Consider the following 27,112-nt stretch of genomic DNA (forward strand, 5'->3'; position numbering starts at 1 on the left):
TAGTATTTCATTTGAATTTTATGTTTATTAATTTTTAAATAAAGATAAATTTTATACATCCAGATGTTAAAAACCAAATAGTCTTAATTATTTTTATTCAGATCTTAATACACGTCTTAATATATTCAGATGTGTATTCAGATTCAGATGTCTTAATCTTAAAAAAAATAAATGAGGCCAATTTGCCCCAATTTTCCTTGCATTGAGAAAAAACAAACAAAAAAAGAATCTTGGGAGATATTCAAAAATAGCCAGATTTACAAGTGGTCATTCAAAAATAGTCACGCTTTCAAAAGTAATCGAAATTTAGCCACTTTTCATGTAAAGATAAATGTGAGCGAAAATACTGTTCAAAACCCGAAAAATACGCCAGTATTTTATGCTGTAGTTCCAGCATAAGTATACTTGAACTCCAACATATTATACTGGTGTTCCAGGATAAGTATATTGGAACTCCAGACATAAGTACACTAGAACTCCAGCATAATATACTGGAGTTCCAGCAAAATATACCGGTCAGTATAATATGCTGGAAGTTCATACACAAGTGCTCGAATCTCCAGTATATTATGCTGGAACTTTTTGTGTGTTGGAGTTCCAGCATAATATGCTGGAAGTTCATACACATCTTCACCGAACTCTAATATATTATGCTGGACCGGTCTCTGTTGCAATAAAATAGTGATTATTTTTTAATGACTTGACAAACATTAGCTATTTTTAAATGACCAGTCCGAATACTGGCCGGTCCGTGCTATTTTTACAAGAATCTCAAATCACTGGACCGGTACTCTAATCAAAAAGTCATTAGCAAGTTGCACATTCCAAAACAACATATTACCAAAACACCCATGCGGTTCCCCAATTTCCTTCCCGCCTTTGCTTTCTTCTAGTTGATACCTTCCAGAATCCAAGAGAAACGAGAAGCGAGAAACAGCAAAAAATCACACACAAAGTCGCCGATTAACTGATAGAAGTGCAGGAACTAATGTGCGGAAGAGCTCGGTGTACTCTCAGGGCCGATGATTTTCCCCGGGCTTGTCAACTCGAGGGCCGCCGCGTTCGTCACGTTGACATGAACCGGTAACCGCTTTCTTCTTCAGCTTCTAATTATTTTCAAATTAAACAGTTTAGTGTTCAGTAGCTATAGGGTTTTCAGAAAGATGGTGGAAAGTTGATGTTTCTTAACCAAAAAATTTTGAAAATGAAATTGTGTAAACCTTTTTTTTAGGTATCGGCCGTCGTATAATGTGGCGCCGGGGTTCAATGTACCAGTGGTAAGGAGAGAAGACGAGTCCAACGACGAAGGCGTTGTTCTTCATTGCATGAAATGGGGTCTCGTTCCTAGCTTCACTAAGAAAACCGAAAAGCCTGACCATTACAAGATGGTAATTTCAACATTGCTTTCCTAGTTTGCCACTAATTATGCTTAACTACGCAGTAATTTTGTATTTGGTTTGAAGAGTACCTTGTTGGAGCATTTGATTATATAGACTCAGAGTTTATAGTATATTAGTTCAGTCCTCAAGAAATGGAAAGTGCTTGTGATAGATGAACTGATTACAGTGCATGAGTGTATTAACTTTTGTTTTCATTATTGTCTTTGTAGAATGCCTTGTCACATTATATGGTGTGGTATTAAATATCTAAGTTATTGCATTAGCACTTAAAATTTATTCATTAAGTATAACATAATGTATTAGTTACTTGAAAAATACTAAAACTTAAATTTTATATGCCCGTGATTTTTTAAAATATCTGAAAACATGCTAAAAATAAGGTCTATATTTTATAAAGTAAATAAAATATAAGTTTATGAAACTAACCACTTAAATTTGACTGCACTCTGAGCACTTATTACTCCAAATACCTTCAATTACTTTGGAGATTAAAGCTGCTTCGCCAGCCCCGCCCCATATACAAATTTATTTCATTTTCACTGCATTTACCTACATTTGACAACAACAATAACAACAACCACCCAGTATAATCCCACGTGTGGGGTCTGAGGAGGGTAGTGTGTACGCAGACTTTACACCTACATTTGACAAGTTTAGAAAAACAAACTTGTTAATTTTAATTTAGATTTCAAAAAAAAAAAAACTACTCCGCCCTGTTTATGATTTGTCATGCCCCGCCCTGCCCCATTGCCATCTATATCAAGATAATTCAAGTTAATCTTTCTAAGGAAATATATCTTAATCATTATGTTAATTGGTGGACAGCCTCATGAACAATGGATGGAGAAGGTAGGAGAGGTAAACACGCGAGATTCAGACCCTGCACCACTTTGGTGTAGAATCGTTAGACTATACTTCTTCCTCCGTAAATTAGTCAATTCCTAGCTGAATATAACAACATGACAATGTGATGTCTGATATGATATGGTATCTGCACCTAATGCCCCCTTAATCAGTTCTATACAACAACAACAACAACATACCCAGTAAAATCCTACTAGTGGGTTATGGGGAGAGTAGAGTGTATGCAAACCTTACTCCTACCCTGGAAAGGGTAAAGAGGTTGTTTCCGGGAGACTCTCGGCTCAACAGGAGAGACAATAATATCAGAAAAGAAACAAGAGAAAAGGCATGTAACAACAAAATGATGTCAGAAAGAAAATAACAACAACGAATAAGTGAAAGGAACATAACACAAAACTATGCAAAACAACAATGTGAACACAACATAGACCGCTAACAAACCTAAACAAAACTCTATCAGACTACCCGGTACAAAGAGGGAAGAACTCTCGACTACCCCCTAGCCTACCACCCTAATGCTCGACCTCCACATGTTCCTATCAAGAGCCATGTCCTCGGAAATCTGAAGCCGCGCCATGTCCTGCCTGATCACCTCGCTCCAATTCTTCTTAGGCCGCCCTCTGCCTCTTCTCGTACCTGCCAAAGTCAACCGCTCACACCTCCTAACCGGTGCATCTAGGCTTCTCCTCCGCACGTGTCCTAACCATCTAAACCACGCTTCCCGCATCTTGTCGTCCACGGGAGCCACGCCCACCCTCTCCCAAATATCTTCATTCCGAATCTTATCTTCTATATTTTGAATAAATAAATAAATTCATGCACAACATGCTTTGAAGGACGAGAAGCATTTATATCTGCTAATTTTATAGTTTTATCAACATTTCAATTGGAAAAAATGGAATTCTTCAACAAGTGTGCTTGATTTTATTTTTTTAATATTCTTCCATTCATGTGAACAATAATTGAAATTCTATTAAAGACTCTATACCAGTTAAAAATATATTGGATGGAGTTATTAAACAATTAGACAAATGAGTTAGTCTCCATTTTAGAGTATATTTTTTTCACCTATACCCCAGAATTAGTTTTAACTTACTAGTATTAGTTTGAGCGAATCTTAAAAACTAGTTGAATCCAAGGCAAATGCTCGTTCATTTAAAATATAAAACATTAAAATAGTCTCACATTTACAAGGATCAAAGAACCGGCATTTGGTGAACCATACTTTGGTTTAAGAAAGGAAAATCAAGCACACTTGTTGAAGAATTCCGTTGTTTCACTTGAAATGTTGATAAAAGCACAGAATTCGTGGATTATAAATGCTCCTCGTCATTCAAAGTATGTTGTGCATGATTTTTTTTTATTGGTAGAGTGGCTTTTTTGAGAAATGTAAGAACACAATGGTGGAAATGGGGGGAAACAGGTAAGGGGGAACTTCTCAAAATGAAGTAAAGAAATTTCTTCTTTTTGGGGTTTGTTTTGGGGGGGGGGGGAACAGGAATGGGGAAGGCACCATTAAAGTGCAGCATATTTCCATAAAACACTTGAAGGCGCTATACTAGCCGCACACCTTCAAAAAAGCTGTAGATGGTGTCAAATCAACATGAAGGCGCGAGTCGCCTTCAATATCTTTTCATTTTTTTTTGGAAACCAAAAATGCATTGTAGACAGCACCATTTTGCGTTTTTACATAAAAGAAATTTGACAGTCCCATTTATTGGACTGGGCTCTCATTTTGTCTCATTTCAAGAAAATCCTCTCCCATTGTCTCAACCGCATAAACTTCCTTTTCCTTTAACTTTCAAGCCTTCTGGATCCCTTTAAGAAAAAAAAAGAGCAGACTGCTTTGCCAAAAAGGAGTCAGAGAACGAAGTTTTCTTTGGTGATGTCTAAATTTCTCCAGTAGCTTGCCTTTAGCAGTTTCTGCCAATTGTTTGCCTGCTTAATATTTGCTCTCCTAGGACTCCAGTCACCCGGCTCTGAAGAGATTTATGTTTGTTGATACTTAGGTTATTTTTCCCCTTAGTTATTTTTTGTTTAAACTTGTATTTTTGCCATAAAATGGATGTTCGTGCAACAATTAAGCAAGCATGGAATGATATAAAATTTTGATGACAAACACCATATTTTTTCCTAATTTATAATAGATTTTGGGGGCACATTTGCAGAACTTTTGTTTTATATTTGGAATCAGCCAATGTTGCTTTGTTGAACTGCTGCATGAGTGACGGTTTTAATATTCTGTCAATATCTTATGTGCTTCCAATACCTTTTTGGGGGGGATAGAAAAAAGAGTAGAGATTATCTGGTGTAGGTTGTTTTTTTTTGGTCGGAAAGAAACAGTACTCATATTAAGGTAATAAAAGCTGCGTACAAGGAGTAGCAGGCACAAGTGTCACACTATGGTGGCTAACAAAACTATGTAAACTAGGCGAAGACTCATAACTGAGTCATTACAAAAAAGGGAGTTGGGAACACCACGAACGCTAGGGCGTGGTGGGTCGGTGATAGTGTAGTTTGTTTGATTTTTATTACATATTATATTATAATTAGTTTTTGGTGAAGAGATAAGAGAGCTAGACACTGGCCATTTATTATACAATGACATATTCTCACATTAGATTTGATCAGAGAATGGCTTACTTATATGGATTGAATATCTTGCTGTCTTGGTCCGTGCAAACAGTATATGACCGTGGTTGTTTGCAGTTTAATGCTCGGTCTGAATCAATAAAGGAGAAGGCTTCATTTCGCCGCCTTGTCCCGAAGAATAGGTGCCTGGTGGCAGTTGAGGGGTAGGTTCTTTCATCAACTATAATAAGTCCATGAGAGTATCCATTCTGTATGCTATCTACTTTTGTCTGCTTCTTTTCCCATAGCTGACATCCTCTATCTCAAACTGATATTTTTCTTTATAACAGACAAGTAATCAAAAACTTTCAGTGAGTGGGACTTACCTAATTTTGCTTCCAAAAAAGAAAAGTAGAAGAAATACTAAAAATTAGAGGACATTGTGGAGAAACCCAAAGCTTTCTTTTTTAATGGATTTTTTTTTGAAAGGGAAATTTTTGTTTTTTCAAATGGATTTTTTTGTTTTTTGAAATGGAGTGGTGAAACCAAAGCTTCTTTCATGTAAATTTCTCTTCTGTGTTCAGAATAGCAGAATTTGTCCCAATTGCAATGTCAATGGTTCTCAGTGATGCTATATTCTTCAGATTTTATGAGTGGAAAAAGGATGGATCAAAAAAGCAACCTTATTACATACATTTTAAGGATGCTCGGCCCCTGGTGTTTGCTGCCCTTTTTGACTCTTGGAAGAATCCTGAAGGTGAATTACCATCATTTTTAGGGTGTCTCATAGTGTGAGTTACTAGTCGCAATCACTAACATCATCCTAATTCATGATCTGTCTATTTCTATTTAAAATTTTTATCGCATCCAAAATTGAATTCGGAATTACAACTTTGAATATCTTGCTAATGACTAGCTGTAGGCCTTTCAATTTTATTTTATATATGAGCCAGATAACTATATGCAGATATTTCTCTCTTTATATTAATTCTCTACTTACCTTATGGATCTGAAATACTGCACTTGCGAGATAATGGATAATGCTCCAACTTGATGCGTTCTTTTATACTTATTCTAGTTAGCAAATTACATCCATTGGATAACTTGAATGCTGCTGAGATTTGTTCCTTCTCGTAACACAGGAGAGGTTCTTTATACATTCACTATATTGACAACTTCGGTGTCTTCATCTTTAGAATGGCTCCATGGTTAGTTTTCTTTTATTGACTGTTGGTAAATTTTCCTTTATTCTTGATGTACATTTTACTCTAATTCTTGACCTTTTTATTGTAGAATGCAATATTCAAATAAAAATACCATAATCCTATTGATGACAAACAAAAGTCATAGAAAGCTATTTAACTTTTCATTATCAAAAGAAGAAAGTTATTTAACTTTTCAAAAATCCTTTACTTTCTTCGTAGAAAATATCTTAGTTTCACCATTTTTAGGTAACTCGCTGGTTTCAAACTGGAAAGCTGTCAGAAAACAAAAGCGCTCTAATGGATATTTCAGGCTATTCGTTTCTTACTATCCTAAAAAGAAGAAAAGAGAAACGTGAGATAACTGTACTAAATATAATGGCATACATAAAGTTGACGAACATAAGGAGGCTTTACTGAAAGAGGAAAACAACAAAAAGTTACACTAGAATAATTGTTCTCTTTCATAGTCTTTAATATCATGTTTATACAATTATCATGTGAGGAAATATATTGAAGCATTATCAATCTTTAGATAATATGTGATGAGATTGTGTGGTGATCATCACAACATCGATGGTGTAAAAATTTCTCAAAATGTTACATGTTAATGATTTTTAGCACTAGATTATTCTGCACTAAATGCTATTCTGTATTTAAAGGATTTTGTATAGAAACTCTAGTTTTTTTCATCATTTTATGTTAATACCACATGCACTAAAAAATTAACATGCATACAAACTAGTTGATAAAAATAATATTGACTTACAAATTTAATATGATCGAGCGAACCATAACACGGTGGGATATATTTGATTTGTTTAATGAATTAAAATTTGGGAAATTGTTAATTGTACTATTGTATAAAACATATTGTGATATATTCAGGGAACTGTATTGCTGCATACAAAGGAATGGAGACGGTGAATTACAACTTATATGACCGTAATTTCTGTTTTTATTTTCCCTAGCTCCATGGTTGGAGCTGCGGTTGTGGATGTGAGAAAGGAATGAGATTTAATTAAAGGAGCCTGCCTTGAAAAAGTTTTTTAGACTGTTACAGATGTTTGATCAAGAACATTGCTATATAGTAGTTAGTGCTTTGCCCTCTGAAATGTCTGGTGTGGCATCATTGACTTAGGATGCTAGACACCTAAAATCACTGGGTTGATGGGAGTTTAACGAACTAAATGGACATGTTGACTCTCACTTTTTAACAGAAGGATTTTACAGGTTGGTAGGGGTAGCATGTGAATAGACAATACAAACATGTTTATTTATGGGGGATATGCCATAACTAGCAGAAGATTCCTATATAAGGAGTCTGTCTCGATTATTAATCACTGATTCAAGACAAGTTCTATCTCTTGTTTCACAAAGGAAAAAAGAAATCTTTATCTCAAAGTCATATCAGGGATATGTGGAAAAATAAGTTTTCTCAAACCGAGTATGTGCCCTTTCTAGCTGGCTAGCATCATATTTTCGGGTGAGAGATTGGAGAATAATTTAAGTGGAAACGAATGTTCAATTTTTTTTTGAAGATGACTTGTTGCAACTTCCTTTTCCAAATTGTGAAGATACTGAATTTTATTGCATGCCAAGGAGTCTCTTCCCATTTGTCTTATCTATATGACCGTCTTTGACTTTTGAGACCTAGCAGTTTGATTTGAAGCCAGATTCTATTTGTTATATTTCTGCTTTGAATAACACTTAAAATTTTGTATTTTAGACAGGATGCCTGTCATTTTCGGAAACAAGGATGCGGCTGATATGTGGTTAAGTAGTTCTCCGTCATCCAACATTGACATGCTATTGAAACCATATGAAGAGTCAGATTTGGTGATATTTCTAAACAATCAATCTTTAGGAAGAAAAGAGTGTCGAGAACTCGACTTATAAAAAATAAAATAAAATTTGTGAACTCGACATCTTCTAAAACTGTCTTTATTGCAGGCTTGGTACCCTGTGACACCTGCAATGGGTAAGACTTCTTTTGATGGACCGGAGTGCATCAAAGAGGTATTAATTGCTTTGTTGTTTTTCATACATTTCATGTTATGAGCCAACCTAGATCAGCTAAGAGCTTATGATAAACCTAACTTATCAAACCCTATATGTATGCAAGAGAACATAGTGCCTGGATGCCCCCAGGCCTTTGGTAAAATAACAAAGGTAGTACAACTTGGGATTTGTGGTAGGCGTATGCCACGAGTCCAAATCCTATATGGTGAACCAAGTTTAGTCATTAAGTGATGAAGTTTAAAAGCGGTTACCTATTGTTCACCAAGTTTTGAAGATGGGAGATAAGTGATAACAGATTTCTCAGTTATATAAAACAAAAAAAGGGAACATAGTGCTTGAGCTTGAATAAATCTATAATGCTCATCACAGATGTGTCTTTTCAAATTGTCAACTCACCAGCATCTTCAAACCCATCTGTGCTTAAGTTTCCTTTGTATAATAACCAGTCGCTAAGTCTCAAATAACTTTTCTTTTTCTTTTTAAGCTTTTCTTCTCCTTCTCAATCATATGGTTTCACAGCATCATCGGCAAGTTTGCGTCTGGTTGTAGTTCCAGATGGTTATGTACTACATGATACATCCTCTTAATCTCTCTCTCTCTCTCTCTCTCTCTCTATATGTATATAATATATATATATATATATATATATATATATATTCAGTGTATTTTTTTGCTGATAATATTCTTAAAAGAGACCACTTCTAATGGACATTGATGGCAGTTAATTGTTTTAAAGCAAAGATGATAGGTCATAGAATCAATAACGGGCATCTGACTTTCCGTATCTAGTTCATTTGTGTAAAGCACAGATGATAGCTGGTCATATAATACGAGCATGCTTCTTTTCCAGATGGTTGATCACTTTACATCCATGTCCGTACTCTGTCCTTGAGACACTAATTATTCCCGCTCACCCCCTTTTATACCCTATTAGATGCTAAGTCTGAATAATATCTCAGTCATTCCACGCTCTTTCGTTTTATATGGTTCATGAACAGTAGGAGATACGTAGGTGATGATTAATTAATAACTGCCTATTGTTTACACTTAAACCTGCAGTTGCAACTCAAGGCTACTGAGACCAGATCGATATCACAATTTTTCTCAAAGAAAGGAGAAAAAGACCTAAAGGAGCAGAAGCCTCATATCAAAGCAGAGGAAGAGTCCTTGAATACTGATCAGGCAGAGAGCTTGAAGCAGGAACCTGAATCAGACCATGTAGGCGATCAGCGTTCCCCAGACAAACCGGAGGTTTTTGCTTCTGCTGGGACCACAGACATAAAAGTTGAGCAAGACTTTGATGAGTCAGGTTGTAAACAGTCATTGACTGGTCAAACCGGAAATCCACCTGGAAAAGTAGGTAGTGTTGCCAGTGATAAGGCGAAAGGCTTGAAAGAGGAGTCTGAGGATATTAAACCAAATGTTTCTGTTCTGCCCCAGGAGGGAAGTGGGGATTCTGGAACCAAGAGAGACTATGAGGAGCTCTCAGGTAATGCAAGGCCTCTTGCTAAGGGGGCTAACAAGCACGCAAGCCCATCTCAAAAAAAAGCTAAAGGGGCTGGTGACAAACAGCCTACTCTGTTTTCTTTCTTTGGGAAAGGTTAGTTGCATGACATGCAACGCTTAGGAATGTACTGTATATAGTGAAGTTGGTATTTCTGTTGCTAAAAAAACAAATGTTGGTAGCTTAGGATTTTGTTTGAGGATCAGCACACATCCTTGGCTTCTAGGCTTGTTTTGCAGATTTATGTTGGAATAATTTTCTTACTCGGACTCAGCTTCAGACAGTTGTGAAGTGATGGAAATGGTTGTTTAATGTATTTTGGCCAATACTGTTGTTCCGACGGGACTTGAATTTTGATTTTGAAAATTTGTGCAGTGGCCTCCTTTTATGCGTAACCTCTCACAGGCTCAATTTATCTGCCCTGTGGCTCGCTGATCCTCGTGGTAAACCTCCTACGTACAGTTGATGTTTCAAAAGTTTTATACAACTATTTACTGTTCTTGCGCTTCTAATGTTCTGGCAGTAGATGCAGAATACTGTCGATCAAATGGATCACATACACAAGCCTATTCACTGCTCTTCATTGTATAGGTTTCAAGTACCGTTGATCTTTGAAGCCGTGGAAAAATAAAACTAGTACCCTCTACCAGTGACTAATAATATTGGACAAAAGTTATTTTCCAAAAATCCAAAAATGAATAAATCCTTTAGAAATGTTGCAAGCAATGGGGAAACTTTGACCGATATTCCAGGACTCACGAATTAGTCATTTCACCATTTGGATACTCGAGGCTTTCAGGAATATGCAATGTGATAAGGTCGTGGAAGAAGCTTAAGAAAATATACTCAAGACAGGCGCTTGCTTACACAAAATTGGATAGAAGTAACCAATTATGAACAGTCGATACAGTATTTGGAGTATTCCTATGTCTACCAGAAGGGAAGTATTCAAGTAAAGGAGGCAACATCTGAAGTGCGATATATATCATCAATGCTTAATGAAACCATCAAATACGACAGCAGTGCATCACTCAGGCGCTCTAGATACAGCATGCACTAAGCTCTCCTGAAAGAAGAAATGAAGGTGCAAGGGCCAACTTCTTGATTCCTTGTTTGTCCTTGCTAGGCCTTCCTCATTCTATTGCCACATACCGCAATGTTGCACTGTAACAAGAAACGATCATCAGCCTGTTGAGAACATCAGGTCCAAAGAGAATGCAGAAGGTTTCATAAGATAGTGAAAGTTTGGGATGACAGCAAGTTTAACGAGGATCATTAAGAGCTGTTGAAGAAACTCGTTCTCAGCGGAAACTGAATGAACTATAATATAGAACAGAGGGTATAACCAAAAAATGGCATTCTTGGAACTGGACAGCACATTGCACCAGCAGAACAAGTCACTTTAGTGCTTTAAACATGCGGCAGGACAACAATGCATGGATGTATATGATACTGCTGAGTGTTCACAACTAGGCTACCATATGTTAGTGACGTGGAGGATTTTTAAGCCCATGAACATGTGAATACTGAATACTATAGACGCCTGCAGATCAACATCAGAGTCCAAGTGATTTCATAAAATGAGGCAAAGCGGACGGAATTTCTCTTACACTTTTCGCAAATTGATATCAATATCCTGCTTTGGAATCTCAGTCGAAAGCTAAAAAGCAATAGTGTCAGGAGCAAACTAGAATAGGTTTTATGTAAGGTAGAAGTTTATTGTTAGTTGAATTCATCTATAAAATGGCACAATTTTCAAGTACCTTTTTCATTCAACACACACACAGGGGTTCAGTCGACTTTGCCCATAGGATCAGTAGTGAGATTCATATTTACTGGAGATCTTTGCTGCTGTCAAAAGCTTCAATTTGCCTCGATCATTCATATGATTATTAAATTTACATTAATCTATTTTAACCAAAATTTATATAAATTCATATCTACATATGCTTTCTAGCTCAAGGGTGAGCTTTGTAGACACTGGCAATCACGAGGACTTGGCTAAGATCCAGCATCGGCTAAATCCTTCTTGACTTATATCCCAGAAATCCTGACACTACAGATATTGGTCTTAAAAAATTTACACAACATAACTTAAAACAGGAGTTTAAGAATGCAATAAGACAGATCTCTTTATCGACATTACAGCAGAAATGGAAGGCAGAAAGCACCTCTAAATTCTCAATGCCATAAGCCATTCAAATATATGTTCAGATAAATAACATTTGATCATATAAATATAACCATCGCACTCTCAAATCAAATACATTTCATAAAAGACACACACACAAAAAAAAAAGAGTAACCAAAACTTTATCAGAAAAAATTACTCCATACAAATTTCACAAATGGGGTAATCTCGAGCTATAATAAATCACCTCAGTACGCTCCCCTGCTGCTATTAAGAATGGACCCAAGCGTACCCAACACTGCAAAAGCCAAAAGCGGACTAACATCCAAGGTATCAAAAATTGGGGGAATAATATTCCTGAAGAGATTCAAATAAGGATCACAAAGGTCTCTAATAGCAGATAACGGCTGCCTGTCCCATGGTATATTGGGAAACCAACTGAGCAAAACCCTAACCATCAAAACCCCACTGTATATATCAAGCCATTTCGCCATCCCAGCCGCCACCACCGTGAAAGGAGTGTTCAGTGCCCCAGTTGGCTGGTCTTTAAGGGCAGCAAAGAACATAGGCCCAGCAGAGTATACAATCGATTTACCCAGCCCATGAAAACCCAAGTTGCAAGCTTTGTGCAAGAACAACTTTGACGCCGTTAAGGTGATTGCGATGAGGGTTGTGATTGTGCGGATAGAGCCAGTGATTAAAGGGTCAGCTGAATTTGATTTTGTGGGTAATGGGTTTTGGAGAACAGTTGAAGATGAAGCGGAAATTGTGAATTTCTTGGGTTTAGGTGCACGGAGAGAAGAAGCTGCAAGCGAAACGAATTTGGGTTTGGAGAAATTGAGAGATGAAGAAAGAGAGAGGGTAGAGATGTTTTGATTGGGAGAGAGAAGATTATAGTTACGGAGGATTAGGGTTTGGGAAGCCATGAGAGAAGAAGAAGCCATTGGTTCTTCCGAAGATTCTCAAAGCTCACTCTCAGGGGTTTTCAACCTTTTCCTCTGACGGGAAAAAAGCTTCTTTATCTTTATGTTTTTTCAAAGAAAATGCACAAAATATTTTGTACTCTCCTTTAATTTTAATGGAGCTACAGTGAGAATTGGATGACTTTTATGTGTTAAAATATTTCAAAAAAAGTTTCAAATTTATTCCTCTTATTTTGATTATGATTTAACATAATTTTTATTATATTTTAGGTTGACAAATGGAAGGTAAAATTAAGATAGTTTTATGTGTATCTTTGACAATCTTTTCCTTTTTATAATAATCCTATTTATTTGTTTAACATTTCTACTCTATTTTGCCAAACAATGTGGTTTGTACTGTTGGATTATCTTTTTTCTTGAAGTTTAACTATATAACCTCCTAGTGATTAATAATAACTTTTTATAGTCATTTGATTGACTTAAAAAGAGTTTGGTTTTTATTTGGATCAGAGGCGGCTCAATCAATACGGTGGCCTAAAGCAAAACTTTAATAAAAGGCCTAAGAAATTTTCAATAAAAAAAATTACGTATATATTTTATCGGAACTGAGAGTTTGAGAAAAACATGAAGAAGAAAAAAAAGATTATGCTACTCAAATTATTCAATACCCTTGTTATTTGACATAATAGATAGATGAGCTAGTATGAGGAGAGAAAAAAGAGAATTTAATTTTATAAAGAACGAGAACTGATTTAGCTGAAGATTGAAGAAAGGAAAAAAAAACTTTTTAGTCACTTGTAGGCTCACTGCCTCCCAATTAAAACACGAGAGACTAAAAACATGTGATTTATATGAAAATAAATAAATAAATTGGAATAGTTTTAATTATTAGATATATATGACTGAATTACTACATCTACAAATGATAAAAATTTGGTTATACAAAATTTATTTTTTGATATAGTAGTACTAATTTTAAGGCCTTAAAGTATTGGGGGGGGTTGGGGGCTAAAGCAAGTGCTTGACTTGCTTTAGGCTTGAGCCGACACTGATTTGGATTGAGGAGAAATAGCTTTTATTACTAACTTATTTATTTATTTTGTAAGAAAGTTCAACATGGATCAAGGACCTTCCCAACAACATTGCAATTATGTTTGAGACCTGAAGAAGTTTGATATTATTGATAGAAGCTTCACAAATACGAAAAATAGGATGCGAGTTCAAGAGGAAAAAGTGTACTCCTTGGTGAGTAGAACTAATGCTTCTCTATCAACTCATTCTACTCCGTTAGATCCTAATCTAATACAATAAGAGATCCACGCTCAAACTACTTATGGATAAAGATTATTTCATTCCATGAACATCAACCCCAATCACAACTCCAACCCCAAAGGTACCCAAGGAGGGTCAATCCACAAAACCGTCAGCCACTACAAGAAGAGCATAAGGCAACAAGCTCGGCAAAGTTATGGTCTGGTCTAATTATTCCTTAGCTAGTGCACCTATAAGCCTCCTTACTACCAAGTAGTGCTTCAGGTCTTCTTCTTCTTCTTCTTCTTCTTCTTCTTCTTCTTCTTCACTCTCACTTTCCTCTTCAACATCTTCACTATGGTTACTATTTCTCGTTTGATATTACCCATCTTCCATGATAATAATAACTCTTTGGTTTGGACAATTCTCATGTAATGACTAAGATCATTGCACTTATGGCACCTAATGTTAGTACGAGCTTGTACTAAGCATTGTTGTCTCCTTCTTTAGACTTTACCTTAGGTTTGATTTTTTAAACTTGATTCTTAAAACCTTGTTTAATTTCTTTGTGCTTGTCCTAATATCTTGAAAGTTTTCAAGTCTCTTTCTCCCTCCTCCATAAAAAAGTAGTGCTCTTGGACTTGTAGCTTTTCTCACCCTTAAGCCCCTTTTCAACTCTCAAAGCCGCTTGGTAAGTATCTTCTAAGTATTATACTTTTGCAATCTTATAGGAAAAGAAACTTCCTTGTTCAACCCGCAAGGAATCTTGGAACAATAAGGTCTTCTCAAACTCTTCGAAGATTTCATAACAACTTTACTATTTTGCCTCAAAGTGTAGAACTTTGAAAGAATATCTTATTGATAGTAGTTCGTACTTAATGACACATTTTATTTTATTTTAAGTAGTCATTGGTCCCTTTGTCTCTTGTAAGATTTCCACCAAATAGAGGCAAATCCCTCAAATTGGGTGATAGCATACTTGATATTCATGGCGTTAGGCACATTATTGACTTGGAAGATACTTTCACTCTTGATTACCAATTCAACTATTCTTTCAGGTCACTAATTTCTTTGAAAAGTAGACCAATGATCTTGATGGTGTTATACGAGGATGTTTACTCCATAATTATTGATAGTAGAAGTTGTGCAAATGTGACAAGTGATCTTTGGTAGAGCAACTAAATTTGCCTACAATAAAGAGTTCGATACCGTATAGGCTATAATGGTTAAATGGACGTGGGAAGTTGAAAGTGACAAAGTATTAAAAATATTTATAATTTTCTAGTGTCATGATGAAGTTTGGTATGATATAGTGATGATGTAAGCTTGTCATTTTCTTCTAGGACGACCTTGAAAACATGATAGAGAAACAAATCATGATTGAAAGAATAACAAGTATTCCCTTGTTAAAGATGGACACTACTTTGACCCAATTGCAAATGAGTGAAGATTACAAAAAATTGAGAAAATTAAGGAAGAAAGCAAAGAGTGAGCAAGAGAGAGAGAGAAAAGTGAAAAGAGTGGCAGTTCAAGAGAGAAAAAAGTGAGAAAGAGGAAAAATGAGAGAAAGTTTCTGCCTTTAAAGAACAAGAGTGAGCCTAGAGGGAAAGAAAAAATGAGTTTGTTAGCAAGTCATCAAGATCTTTTGAGAGAAGTTGAGGATAACCATTCTCTTGTACTTCTTATGCATAGAAATCATTTTTTGACTACTAATAAACTAACCCCTTTTTACTTTCTGATATCTGTACTCTTTTCCAAGCTTATGAACATGTCTTTCTAGAGAGCTATTAATAGAGCTACCGCCTTTGAGAGGAATAGAGTATCAAATTGACTTTATCCCGAGATATTAACTTCAAAAATCAAAAGGTATATAGGAGCAATCTAGAGGCTATAAAAGAGTTATAAAAGCAAGTTGACAACTTCCTTGAGATGGGGTTTGTGACGGAAATCGTGAGCCATTGTGTCGTGCCCGTGATCCGAATGCCAAAGACAGATAAAAGTTAGACAATGCAAGATTATTGTATGGCTATCATAAATTATCATAAAGCATCACCACCCAATATATAGGCTTGATGATTTACACGATGAATTGATTGAATCTCTTATCTTTTCTAAAATTTACTTGAAAAGTGGTTATCATCAAATTAGAATAAAATATGATGATGAGTGAAATATCTGTATTGACCTGGCCAGTTATTTTGAGTTTCAATATTTTTTTCAACGATTTAAGACTTTGAGTAGCTTTATATGATGCATTATAACTTACATGTATAATTGGTTTCGATGTTCGAGATGTTCAGAATTGATTTGTAAGAGTGATTCTCAATTTAGAAGCTTCAAGTTGGAAGAATTAATTAAGGTTTGACTTCTGAATAAATAATCTCAAATAATATTTTTGATGGTTCTGATAGATCCGTATGGTGATTTCAGACTTGGGGTTATGTCCGAATTTGATTTCTTAGGTTCCTAGGTGATTTTGAGGGTAATTGCCTAAAGTTGGCATTTTGAAAGTGTTGGAATTGGCTAAGTTTGACTTAGAGTGGACTTGGGCGATATCAGATCCTGTTTGGTATTCTGAGCCTTAGGACATGTTTGTGTTGTCATATTAGACTTGTGTGTGAAATTTGGTTCCATTTGGAGGTGTTTAAGAGCGACTCAGACACTTGAGTTGCGTACTAGTTAAGTTTAAGAATTTGAGTTGACCACGATCAAATAGTTGACTTAACAAGTTAGATTCATGATTAAAAAGTTTTAGCAGGTTTGTATGATAATTTTAGACTGGTCCACAAGTTTTAGTTAGATCCCGATGAGTTTTAGATGGGTTTGGATTGTGTTGAACTCTTATTTGATGTTCCAACGTCATTTTTTTTTGGAAATAAAGGGTACCATTTGATTAAACCATTGGATTTGTATCGTGATTCAGAACTATAGCAACAAAAATCGTCGAATTCCGAGGTCGTATGAGGGAGTTATACCCATCTCAGTGTCAGGAAAGATTGCTGGTTTTTGGTGCGAACTTTTATTCTTTGCGAACACAAGGACGGTCCCGCGAATACGAACAAGAAAATTTGGGTTGATCGGTTAACACAAAAAATTATTTTTTGCGAACGCGAAGGTGTCCTGCGAAAGGGGACGAACAAAAATCACGTGGACAATGTTTTAAATTAGCAGACCGAGCATTTTAGTATTTTGAACATTTTTTGAGTGTTAGAGCTTGGTTTGAGGTAATTTTTCACGACATTCTTCTTGTTTTTGAAAAAGTTAAATATCTAACCTTTATTTTGATATCTATAATTATTTCTATTGGTTATCATTTTTATCCATATTTAAATTGTAGAAATTGGGGTTTTGAGTCCTAAAATTAAGAAATAATAAATCCTTGATTTGAGGGTCAATTTATGGACAAAATTAGATATTTTGTGGATGTAGACTATATAAATTATGGGTTGTATTTATTTTTGAGAACTTTCAGAATCCGGGCGGATGGGCTTGGGGTTGACTTTTGTTGACTTTTTGTGCGGGTTGGAAATTATTTCTAATTGATAAATTATGGGTTCTTGAGTTTGTTTTTAATGTTTTGCACATTTTTGGCTATTAAGATCGTTTGGTATTTGTTTGAGGTGTTAAAGAGGCGTTGAAGCTGATTATTGAATTTCAGAGCAAGGTAAGTCTCCTATCTAATCTTGTAAGATGGAATTTATCCCCGCATGTACTTTATTTGATACATGCTATATGTTATGGGAGCTACGCACGTATGACGTGGCGAGCGTCCGTGCATATGCTAGATTTTTGTTTATATCTAGGTAGACTTAGACTTAAGCCATGCTTTAAATGTATTACTTGAGTTATTCTTACATGTTCAAATGCTTTAATTCATGTTTCAGCCCAAGACTAGACTTGCATAGAGTATCGAGCTTTCTTATTCTAGAAACTTGGCTCGCTACTTGATTAGCTGCGAAAATTATACTTTCTCTTATGGATTACTCCTGTGTTGTACTTATTTGTCCGAAAGTTTCTTGATTTCTTAACTCGCACATATATTCATGAGTTGGGCTGATGGTCCATCGAAAGTTTCACTATTCTTAAGGGATCGGACTGATCGCCTCAGCACTACTTCTACGGGAATGGGCCGTTTTCCTAAGAAGGATTATGAAATACACTTATGGATCCAGCCGTTTGTCCCTCAACAGTATTATGAGAATCATCTATGGATTGGGCCGAAATATTGTAAAATCACTCTTATGGGATTGGACCATTTTCCTCGGTAGTACTATGAGACACTTTTATAGGATTGGACCATTCGCCTCGACAAAATCATGCGTAATAATAGGTAGGTAGGATATATTTGAGTATCTGGACTCGGATTTAACATTTGATCCAGATATTGATCATATATATTACATTCGAGGTAGTATTCGATATTTGAGGATTTCATATTTATTTTTCTTTTGAGGATCATGTTATACATATATATCTGTTTTTGCTGCTACTTGCTATGCTTCATACCTGTTTACTTTTATTGTACTTTGATTACTGGACCACTAGTAAGTGATGTTGACCCCTCACTACTACTTCTTTGAGGTTAGACTAGATACTTACTGGGTACGAATTGATTTACATACCCATACTACACTTCTGTACTAATTGTACAGGTACTAAGCCAGGTACATATGGTGATCATACATGCACGTAGGCACAACTGTTGAGGAGAGTTTGTGGTGAGCTGCATTTTATGTTACGATCCGTAGCATACAAAGTCCCTTTCCTATTCATTTACTATATTCTCTCTATTTCTTATTCCAGACAGTTCTCGTAGTAGTATTGTATATTCTAGTAGATACTCACGCACTTGAGACACCGGGTTTCTGGGATTTTAGACCAATGTTCATGATTGTATTTCTATTATGATATTCAGTTTTATATTTGATCATATTCTAACATTGAAGATAGTGTTAGTAGTTTACTATAAAAATAGAACGATTTCTCTTATTTATTTCATCACTTGTTTCAAAATGTATTATGAATTATCGACTCGTGTGTTGATTAATTGTCAGCTTGCCTAACAGTATTATTGGGTGTCATCACGGCCTATGGTGGGAATCAGATCGTGACAGTTTGGTATTAGAGCACTAAGTTTATATAGGTCTCACGAGTCATGATCAAATATAGCAGTCTTGCGGATCGCTATTTAGACGTCTGTACTTATCTTGGAGAGACTACAAGACTGTTAGGAGAACTTTCCTTTCTTGAATCCTTATGGTGCAACTTTATTTTTGTTGAAGCTTATATCTTCAGTTCCTTCCTACTCATTCGTATGCGATGTTGAACACTCGGTATTGGTTGGGCAATAACGAGTTGTGATGATGCTAGAAATGTGGTGCGGGATGTTGTTCTCGGTGTTATAAGGGCGGACTACTATCGCCACCTTATGGAGGAGCGTTCAATCATTTCAGCCTAGTGCTGGTATTGTCCACGGGTTCAGGGCTTACATAGTGTATTATGATGCTTCACACATCGGTTGTCGTGCAATATTGGTACAGAATGATGGGGTTGTTACTTATGTGTCGCGACAAGGAATGCTTGGGGAGAAGGATTATTCGGTTCGTGATTGAGAGGTTAGAATTTTTTCTAGTAGAGGTGAGGCATTTGGGCTATGAATGTTTAGGCCTTGACCGATGGATTTGTGAGATTGGGTATTTCTGAGCTTAGTGAGTTCTCACTTCTATTATTGCGCAATATCCTTGTTTGAGAGTATTAAGGCTCATAAGTATGATGGTATCCATTTGTTTTTTCTTGGGGACACGGTGTTGTGATATGATGCTTAAGGAGCAGTCATCAGAGATGATGGTGTATTGCGACTTTAGGGTCGGATTTGTGTTCCTAGTGTTGATGGTTTGAGGGAGTTGATCCTTGAGGAGGCTCATAGTTTGTGATATTTTATTCATTCGAGTGCTACTGAATGTAGCATGATTTGAGATAGCATTATGTGTGGTAGAGGATGAAAAAAGACATTGTTGGATATATTTCGCGGTAGTTAAATTGTCAGCAAGTTAAGTATGAACAATAGAGACCGGGTGATTTTCTTCGAAAGATGGCTATACTCGAGCGGAACTGGACGTGTATCAGTATGGATTTTGTAGTAGGGTAGCCACTGGCTTTGAGGGAGGTTGGTGTGATTTGGGTCATTGTGACAAATGACTAAGTTTGTGCATCTCATTTAGGATTAATTACAAACCATTGATGAATTGGATCAACGGTCCAGATTTGTTTGTGCTTATTTTGTGAGTGTGGAAGATGGGCTACATGGCACAATTATATTGGCTTAGAAAGGAGGCTATGGATGGCCAAACTGGATTGGTGAGATCGTTTGGATTGGATCAGGTGGGGGATTGGGCCAGTTGTTTAGGCTGGTTTTGTTTTAACAAATAATCACATTGAGTTAAGTTTAGGTCTTTTTTAATTATAGCCCTTTAGTCTTTGATCCTTTAAAATTAATTGAAATTAAACTTAACTAATTCTTAATTAAATGTAACAAAAAATATAATCATCAAACACATTATAAATTACGGTAATTAACTAATTATTTAGTAAACACCTTATTTTCTAAATTATGAAAATTAATTTTGGTTTAATTTAAATAATAAACGAGTTAATTAAAAACCAAAGCTCAATTTGTTAAATTGATTGTAAAACTTATATTTCAAAATAGATGTTATTTTAATTATTTAAAAAATAGTAAGGGCAATATGTTTTATAAAAATTTAACACCGAATTATTAATTTAATACTATTAATTACCTATTTATGTTATATTTGCACAAAAATAAGTATTATTGATTAGAAAATATTTTCAACACATTTATTGCAAATTGTTAAGTATAAATAATTTAATTGTAAAAGGGAGGGTCAAAATTGGTCGTCAACACCTGAAATCAAAAGCTTTCGGATGCGAAAATATTCCGAAGCTTTGTCAATTAAATGTAAAAAGAATATTTTTGCACAACATTTAAGCAAAAAGATTCTTTTATTAATTAAAGTGCCAAACTTAGTAAAACATTTTGGCGTAATTACAAAAGGTAAAGAGAAAATATATGTATCAGTTCTTGCTACCAAAACCCGAAGGGAGAGAAGAGTCTTCGTTTTCTCAAGTATGTTAAGGTTGTTCCGTTGGCGGTTTGAGGCCTTCATCTTATTCGGTTTCCCCTTCGGCTCCCGAATACTCAGAGTTAGTACTCGATGAATCAGATGCAGCGGGCCGAGCAGGAAGGTTCTCACGAGCAGTTGTTTCCAGTTTCGGGCCTTGGCAATGCGGCCATCGATATTGACAAAGCCTTCTTTAGCCTCATCCATGGTCTTCCTCTTCGTATGTTAAATGGCGTAGGTTTTCTCAAAGACGAGGGAATCTTCTTGGTCCTGGAGTTTTGCTTGGAGCTTATCAATATTGGATTGAAGCTTTTCATTTTCAGCTCTAATTGTGCTGATTTTGGAATCGAGCTCAACGTTGGTGGACGAGTGAAGTCTATTCTTCTCGATGACTCTTTTAAGTATCTCTTCCCTTTTTGATCTCCTCTCCTCGACAGCTATGACCTCCTCAGTTTTGGAACTTAAGTTAGCTTCCAAATTATTAACTTGCTCCATCAAAGCAAACTCGCGCTCGGTAACAACAGTCACTCTGTCATGCAGCTCGACTGATAACATCCTAGGAAGCTCAAATCTATTCAAGGTCAAGGATGAAGCTTTGGAATATCAAAAAGGGCCTTTAAAAAGATGTCAAGCTAAACAGTTGCAAAACAAGGTCATTAGACTTCAAGTGTAAATAAGGAAGTTATTAATTGGGAGGAAAAACTCAAGGATAAAGGTTGTGAATTGGCTAGGTGTTACAATTATTTTATGGCCCAAATTTATGTCCAAGAAGAGGAGTATTGGATCCCAAGAGACATCATTTGAAGAAGGTCCTAATCAGTCTATTTTTGGACCAATTTGGCACTTAAAACTGTCCAAACTTGAAGCCCATGAAGTCCTACATAAATTCATATTTTTATAATATAAAAAGGACTTACTTGATGTACAATAAGGGTACAATAGGCGTGTTGGATGTTGAGTACAAGTTGGTGCCAAGTTGCTTGCAAATTTCCTTCAACATTTCCAAGATTCTATCCAAGATTCGTTTGGGACTTTCAAGAACCTATCCTAGATTGGTTTTAACTTATATTCATATATTTGGGGATTATATTTATTTATTTTCTAGGTAGTTAAGGTTATGTTTTCCTTTTCCTAAGATTGTTGGAATTACTTTCCAAGAATGACTTGGTTTTTATTTCCTAGTAATTTTTCTTTCCTAAGTTTGTTGGACTTATTGTTCAAAGTAGTTTAGGACTTTATTTTCTTGTTTTTAGTCTTAATTTCGTGACCCCTCCTACCTATATAAGGGATGTGTTCTTTGTTTTTAGACTTAGATTATGACAAATTATTATCAATAAAAATTGTGAGACTTTTCTTGCACTCATATGTGTGGCTACTCTTGGATTTATTCTTCAACTTTCAAGACTCAACTTAAGGCGGTAAGATTAAACTTGTTTCAAAATCTTAGATCACTTCTAAGTATCCAAGAAAGGTAATAAGTTTAAGCTTATTGTTGTTCTTGTTATTCTAAAGGGTCATGTTTCATAATCTATCTCTTGTTTTTAATTCTCTATCAAATGCGATTAGTTCTTCGTTAGCTAATTATTATTGTTAGGATTCAACTTCAGGAATAGACTTATTGAATTCTTTCTTGAATTCCATTTATGTTTAATTACTCTCTTCTTTTTCGTTTCCCTATTTTCTTTTAGCTTCCGCACGTTTTTCTTATTTTTCTTTTGTAATTCTTGGTCTCTTATTGTATTGTTATCATCGATCCACTTAGTTTTTGCTTCCTTAAGGTTTTGATGAAGCTGGATAGCTTCCTAACTATGGGCCATCCTATCTTGCTCGGACTGCTGCAACCGAGCCTCAAGATGATCCACTCGAGCAATTTTTTTCCAACACTGAGAGGCACTTGGCAAATTGATTATGTTCAGCCAAGAGCCAATATTTCTCCGAAATAAGCTCCTGCTTGTACAATATCAACTTTTGTAAGCCCTCGAAGCAAGAAGGTTGGACTGCAAACGATCTAATAATAAGATTACTAATGCAAAATGTAAATTAAAAGGAGATAAAAGAAAGTTAGTCTGCTACCTTTGCCGAATAGTGCATGCTATTGTTTATAAGGCACTCCACAGAAAGGGAGTCCATTTTTCTCTAATACTTTGCTGAGGCCAGCGACTTCAGGTAATTGGCAAGCTCCACCGGCTTGGAAAGAATATGGAACTCCTTAGAAACCAAAAGAATGGTATTTCACTTTCCATGAGGGTCTTGGAAAGGTACTGAGTAAATATTTCCCAAGTTTTTGTGGTCAGGAGACCTAGGAGGAGAGGCACTCCTACTTGTTCAGCTAGTGTCGGTGGAGAAGAAACAGTTGGTGTGGAAGGAGCAATAGTTTTTGCTTGCTCAATAGTTGGTGGTGTAGGAAGGGTAGGGGCCGAACTCCTATAATCGGAGACATCGACAGGGAATGGAAAACGGGAATCAACATTTTCAACCTGTCACGACCCAAACCCTGACCCGGTCGTAATGGCGCCTCTCGTAAAGACAAGGCCAGCCGACACTTCCCCTTTTTCCAATTATTTTCAGTTAAGCATGTAGAAACAGTCGAAACATGATAAAATAATCCAAAGTAGCATATAATGTCATAAATACGCTGAAGAACAACCCAACACAGCCCTAAACCAGGGTGTCACTAGTCATGAGCATCTATGAATCCTAATACAAGTCTGAAAAGTCTACAAACTATTACAAAATGTCTGATAAGAGATAGAAATAATAAAGAGGGAGAAACACGGGTCTGCGGACATCAAGCAGCTATCTCGTGAACTCCGAATGTCCGCCGGGATCTCTCAACTCGCACTGGTCGGGTCAGCAATGCCTGAATCTGCACACAGGGGTGCAGGGAGTAAAGTGAGTACTCCAACTCAGTGAGTAACAAATGTAAATAAAGACCGAAAGCAAGAAATTATGTAAGGCACAAAGCATTCTATAATGAAGCAGTAAAACCATTTAAAATCAGTAAATCAGCGAAAAATAGGTAAAATCCTTTAACTCAAATATAGTTTCATGAAATGCCTTTTTCAATAATTAAGCAGGTAATTGGCAGTCAATCATGAAAAATAAACAAATAAAGGCTCGCCCCTCGGGCACAGTATCAACAAATCCACCCCTCGGGCAACATCTTAGAACAGTACTAGCCCCTCGGGCTCAATTCACATCACAATGGGTACCCGCGCTCACTGGAGGTGTACAGACTCCTGGAGGGGCCCTTTACGGCCAAAGCTCAATATCAAGCCACCTCGTGGCATCATCACTAGGCCCTCGGCCTCATATAAATCAAGCCACCTCGTGGCGTACGTATCTCAGCCCCTCGGCCTCATAATCAGTATCAAATGTTTCCTCAAAACATAGGCCCTCAGCCTTACTCAGTCAAAATCCTCACAAGACACTCGGGCAATAGTAAAACATGTGTTTCTCAGCCCAAACATTATTTAAAATATCATTAAAGTATTAAAACTGAGTAAACATGGTTGAGTATGAAAAATAGTGGAAAATAACATGACTGGGTTCAAGTATAAAGTCAAAATAATGAGGAAATACCAGTAAAAATCCCCAAAGGGTTCAAATAGTTGGCACAAGGCCCAAATATGGCATTCAACCCAAATAATGATGATAACAAATAGATTTAAGTCAAATACGCGGTAAAATAATCAATCGGGATGGACCAAGTCACAATCCTTAATAGTGCACGACCCCACACTCGTCATCAAGCGTGTGCCTCACCTCAATATAGCACTACGATGTGCAAATCCGGGGTTTCAAACCCTCAGAACATCATTTACAATCATTACTCACCTCGAATCGGTCAAATCTCTAGCTTGCGATGCCTTTGACCCTCGAATCGGCCACCACTCGCATCGAATATATCCAAAATCAGAATGAGGATGCCAAAATATGTTAAGGGAACGAAGCCCAAGCAAAAACAATCAATAAATGGCACAAATCCTGAAATTACCAAAACCCAACCCCCGGGCCTACGTCTCAGAATTCAATAATTTTTACATTAATAGATTCCTTATCTCCCCACGAGTTTACACATATCAAAAGTTCTCAAATCCGACGCCAATTGGTCCTTAAAATCCCCAATCAAATGCCTAAGTTCCCAAGCCCTAGTTTCCCCAATTTTCACCCTTAATTTCCATAATTTCTAGATCTAATACGTGAAATAATAGCATAAGAACGAGTTTTAAGTCCAAATTCCTTACCTCAATGAAGTTCCCTTGAAATCCTTCTTTCAAATCGCCCAAAAAGCTCCAAAGCCGAGATAAAAATGGTGAAATTAGCTAAAATTTGCGAAGGCCACAATTTATACTTTCTGCCCAGGCCTTTTTGCACCTGCGACACAATACCCGCTTCTGCGGTACCGCATATGCGGCCAAATTACCGCTTCTGCGGTTCTTCACTTAAATGGCCCAATCTGCATCTGCGGTCAACTAGGCACAGGTGCGGTCACACTACCGCATCTGCGGTTCCTGACGATTCCTCCAAAATCCGCTTCTATGGCTACTCTTCCGCATGTGCGGCGTCGCACCTGCGGTCCCCAATCCGCAGGTGCGAAAATGCCAGAAGCAACAAATTCAGTAGCTGCAACAAAGTTCAAACTTCTCCGTTAACCATCCGAAATCACCCCGAGACCCTCGGGACCTCAACCAAAGCATAAACATATCCTAATACCTTATTCAAACTTGTACCAATCTTCAAAACACCTCAAACAACAACAAATCAACCAAAACACGTCGGATTCAAGCCAAATTTTCTAAAATCTCTCAAATTTCGCTTTTGATCAAAATCCCAACCAAACCACGTCCGAATGACCTGAAATTTTGCACACACATCCCAAATGACACAATGGAGCTACTGCAACTCTCGGAATTCCATTCCGACCCCTACATCAAAATCTCGCCTACCAACAGGAAATCGCCAAAATATCAACTTCGCCAATTCAAGCCTAAATCTACTCTGAACCTCCAAAACTCATTCCGATCGCGCTCCTAAGTCACAAATCACCTCCCAAAGCTAACCAAACCATCAGAACTCACATCCGATCCCTCTAACATATAAGTCAACATCCGGTTGACTTTTCCAACTTAAACTCACCCTAAAGAGACTAAGTGTCTCAAAGCTTACCAAATCCTTTCCAAACTCAATCCGACCAACCCGATACCACATAACACAGATAGACAAAGCATAAAGAAGCAACAATGGGGAAAACAAAGCGGTAACTCATGAGACGACTGGCTGGGTCGTCACATCCTCCCCAACTTAAACAAACGTTCGTCCGCGAATGAATCAAGAAACATACCTGAAGCCTCACACAGGTGAGGATATCTGCTCCGCATCTTCCGCTCGGTCTCCCAGGTAGCCTCCTCTACGGGCCGACCTCTCCACTGCACTTTCACTGAAGCTATATCCTTTGACCTCAACTTTTGAACCTGACGACCCGAAATAGCTACTGACTCCACATCATAAGTCAAATCACCATCCAACTGAACCGTGCTGAAATCCAAAAGATGAGACGGATCCCCAATATACTTCCGGAGCATAGAAACATGAAATACCGGATGCACACTCGATAAGCTGGGTGGCAAAGCAAGCTCATAAGACACCTCCCCATTCCTCCTAAGCACCTCAAAAGGCCCAATGAACCGAGGACTCAATTTCCCTTTCTTCCCAAATCTCATAACACCCTTCATGGGCGAAACCTTCAACAAAACCTTCTTGCCAACCATGTAGGACACATCTCGAACCTTCCTGTCAGCATAACGCTTTTACCTCGACTGCACGATATGAAGCCTCTCCTGAATTACCTTTACCTTTTCTAAGGCATCCTGTACCAAGTTTGTCCCCAATAGCCTAGCCTCACTGGGCTAGAACCAACCAACTGGAGATATACACCGCCTCCTATACAAAGCCTTATATGGAGCCATTTGAATACTCGACTGATAGCTGTTGTTATAAGCAAACTCTACAAGCGGTAGAAATTGATCCCATGACCCTCCAAAATCAATGACACAAGCACACAACATGTCCTCCAATATTTGAATAGTGCGCTCGGACTGC

General features: G+C 36.9%; 1 protein-coding gene and 1 long non-coding RNA gene across 3 annotated transcripts; one reads left to right on the forward strand and one right to left on the reverse strand.

The window, feature by feature from the left end:
- Nucleotides 1-887: 887 nt before the first annotated feature.
- Nucleotides 888-9,903, forward strand: LOC104245630 (uncharacterized). 2 transcript variants are annotated; one of them, XM_009801259.2, is made up of 8 exons: nucleotides 888-1,083; nucleotides 1,232-1,388; nucleotides 4,974-5,059; nucleotides 5,420-5,592; nucleotides 5,978-6,043; nucleotides 7,767-7,876; nucleotides 7,991-8,056; nucleotides 9,119-9,903. In XM_009801259.2, exons 1-8 carry the CDS (start codon nucleotides 989-991, stop codon nucleotides 9,662-9,664), a joined length of 1,299 nt encoding a protein of 432 aa, XP_009799561.1. In that variant the 5' UTR covers nucleotides 888-988; the 3' UTR covers nucleotides 9,665-9,903. The 2 variants fall into 2 exon arrangements, with proteins under 2 accessions (XP_009799561.1, XP_009799562.1); XM_009801260.2 differs by having other exon boundaries at nucleotides 5,480-5,592.
- Nucleotides 9,904-10,377: 474 nt separating this feature from the next.
- Nucleotides 10,378-12,748, reverse strand: LOC104245629 (uncharacterized). Its single transcript, XR_011402144.1, has 2 exons — nucleotides 11,942-12,748; nucleotides 10,378-10,727 (listed from the first exon to the last, which is right to left on the reverse strand). It is a non-coding gene; the product is annotated as an uncharacterized lncRNA (long non-coding RNA).
- Nucleotides 12,749-27,112: the final 14,364 nt, after the last annotated feature.

The sequence above is a fragment of the Nicotiana sylvestris genome, chromosome 9, assembly GCF_000393655.2.
Source record: "Nicotiana sylvestris chromosome 9, ASM39365v2, whole genome shotgun sequence".
NCBI lineage: Eukaryota > Viridiplantae > Streptophyta > Magnoliopsida > Solanales > Solanaceae > Nicotiana > Nicotiana sylvestris.

Excerpts from the sequence above, each read along its gene's own strand:
- LOC104245630 (XM_009801259.2), top strand. The coding sequence starts at position 989 with ATGTGCGGAAGAGCTCGGTGTACTCTCAGGGCCGATGATTTTCCCCGG. Across the intron at positions 6,044-7,766 it reads ATCTTTAGAATGGCTCCATG|ACAGGATGCCTGTCATTTTC; the intron begins GTTAGTTTTCTT and ends TTTGTATTTTAG. Across the intron at positions 8,057-9,118 it reads GACCGGAGTGCATCAAAGAG|TTGCAACTCAAGGCTACTGA; the intron begins GTATTAATTGCT and ends TTAAACCTGCAG.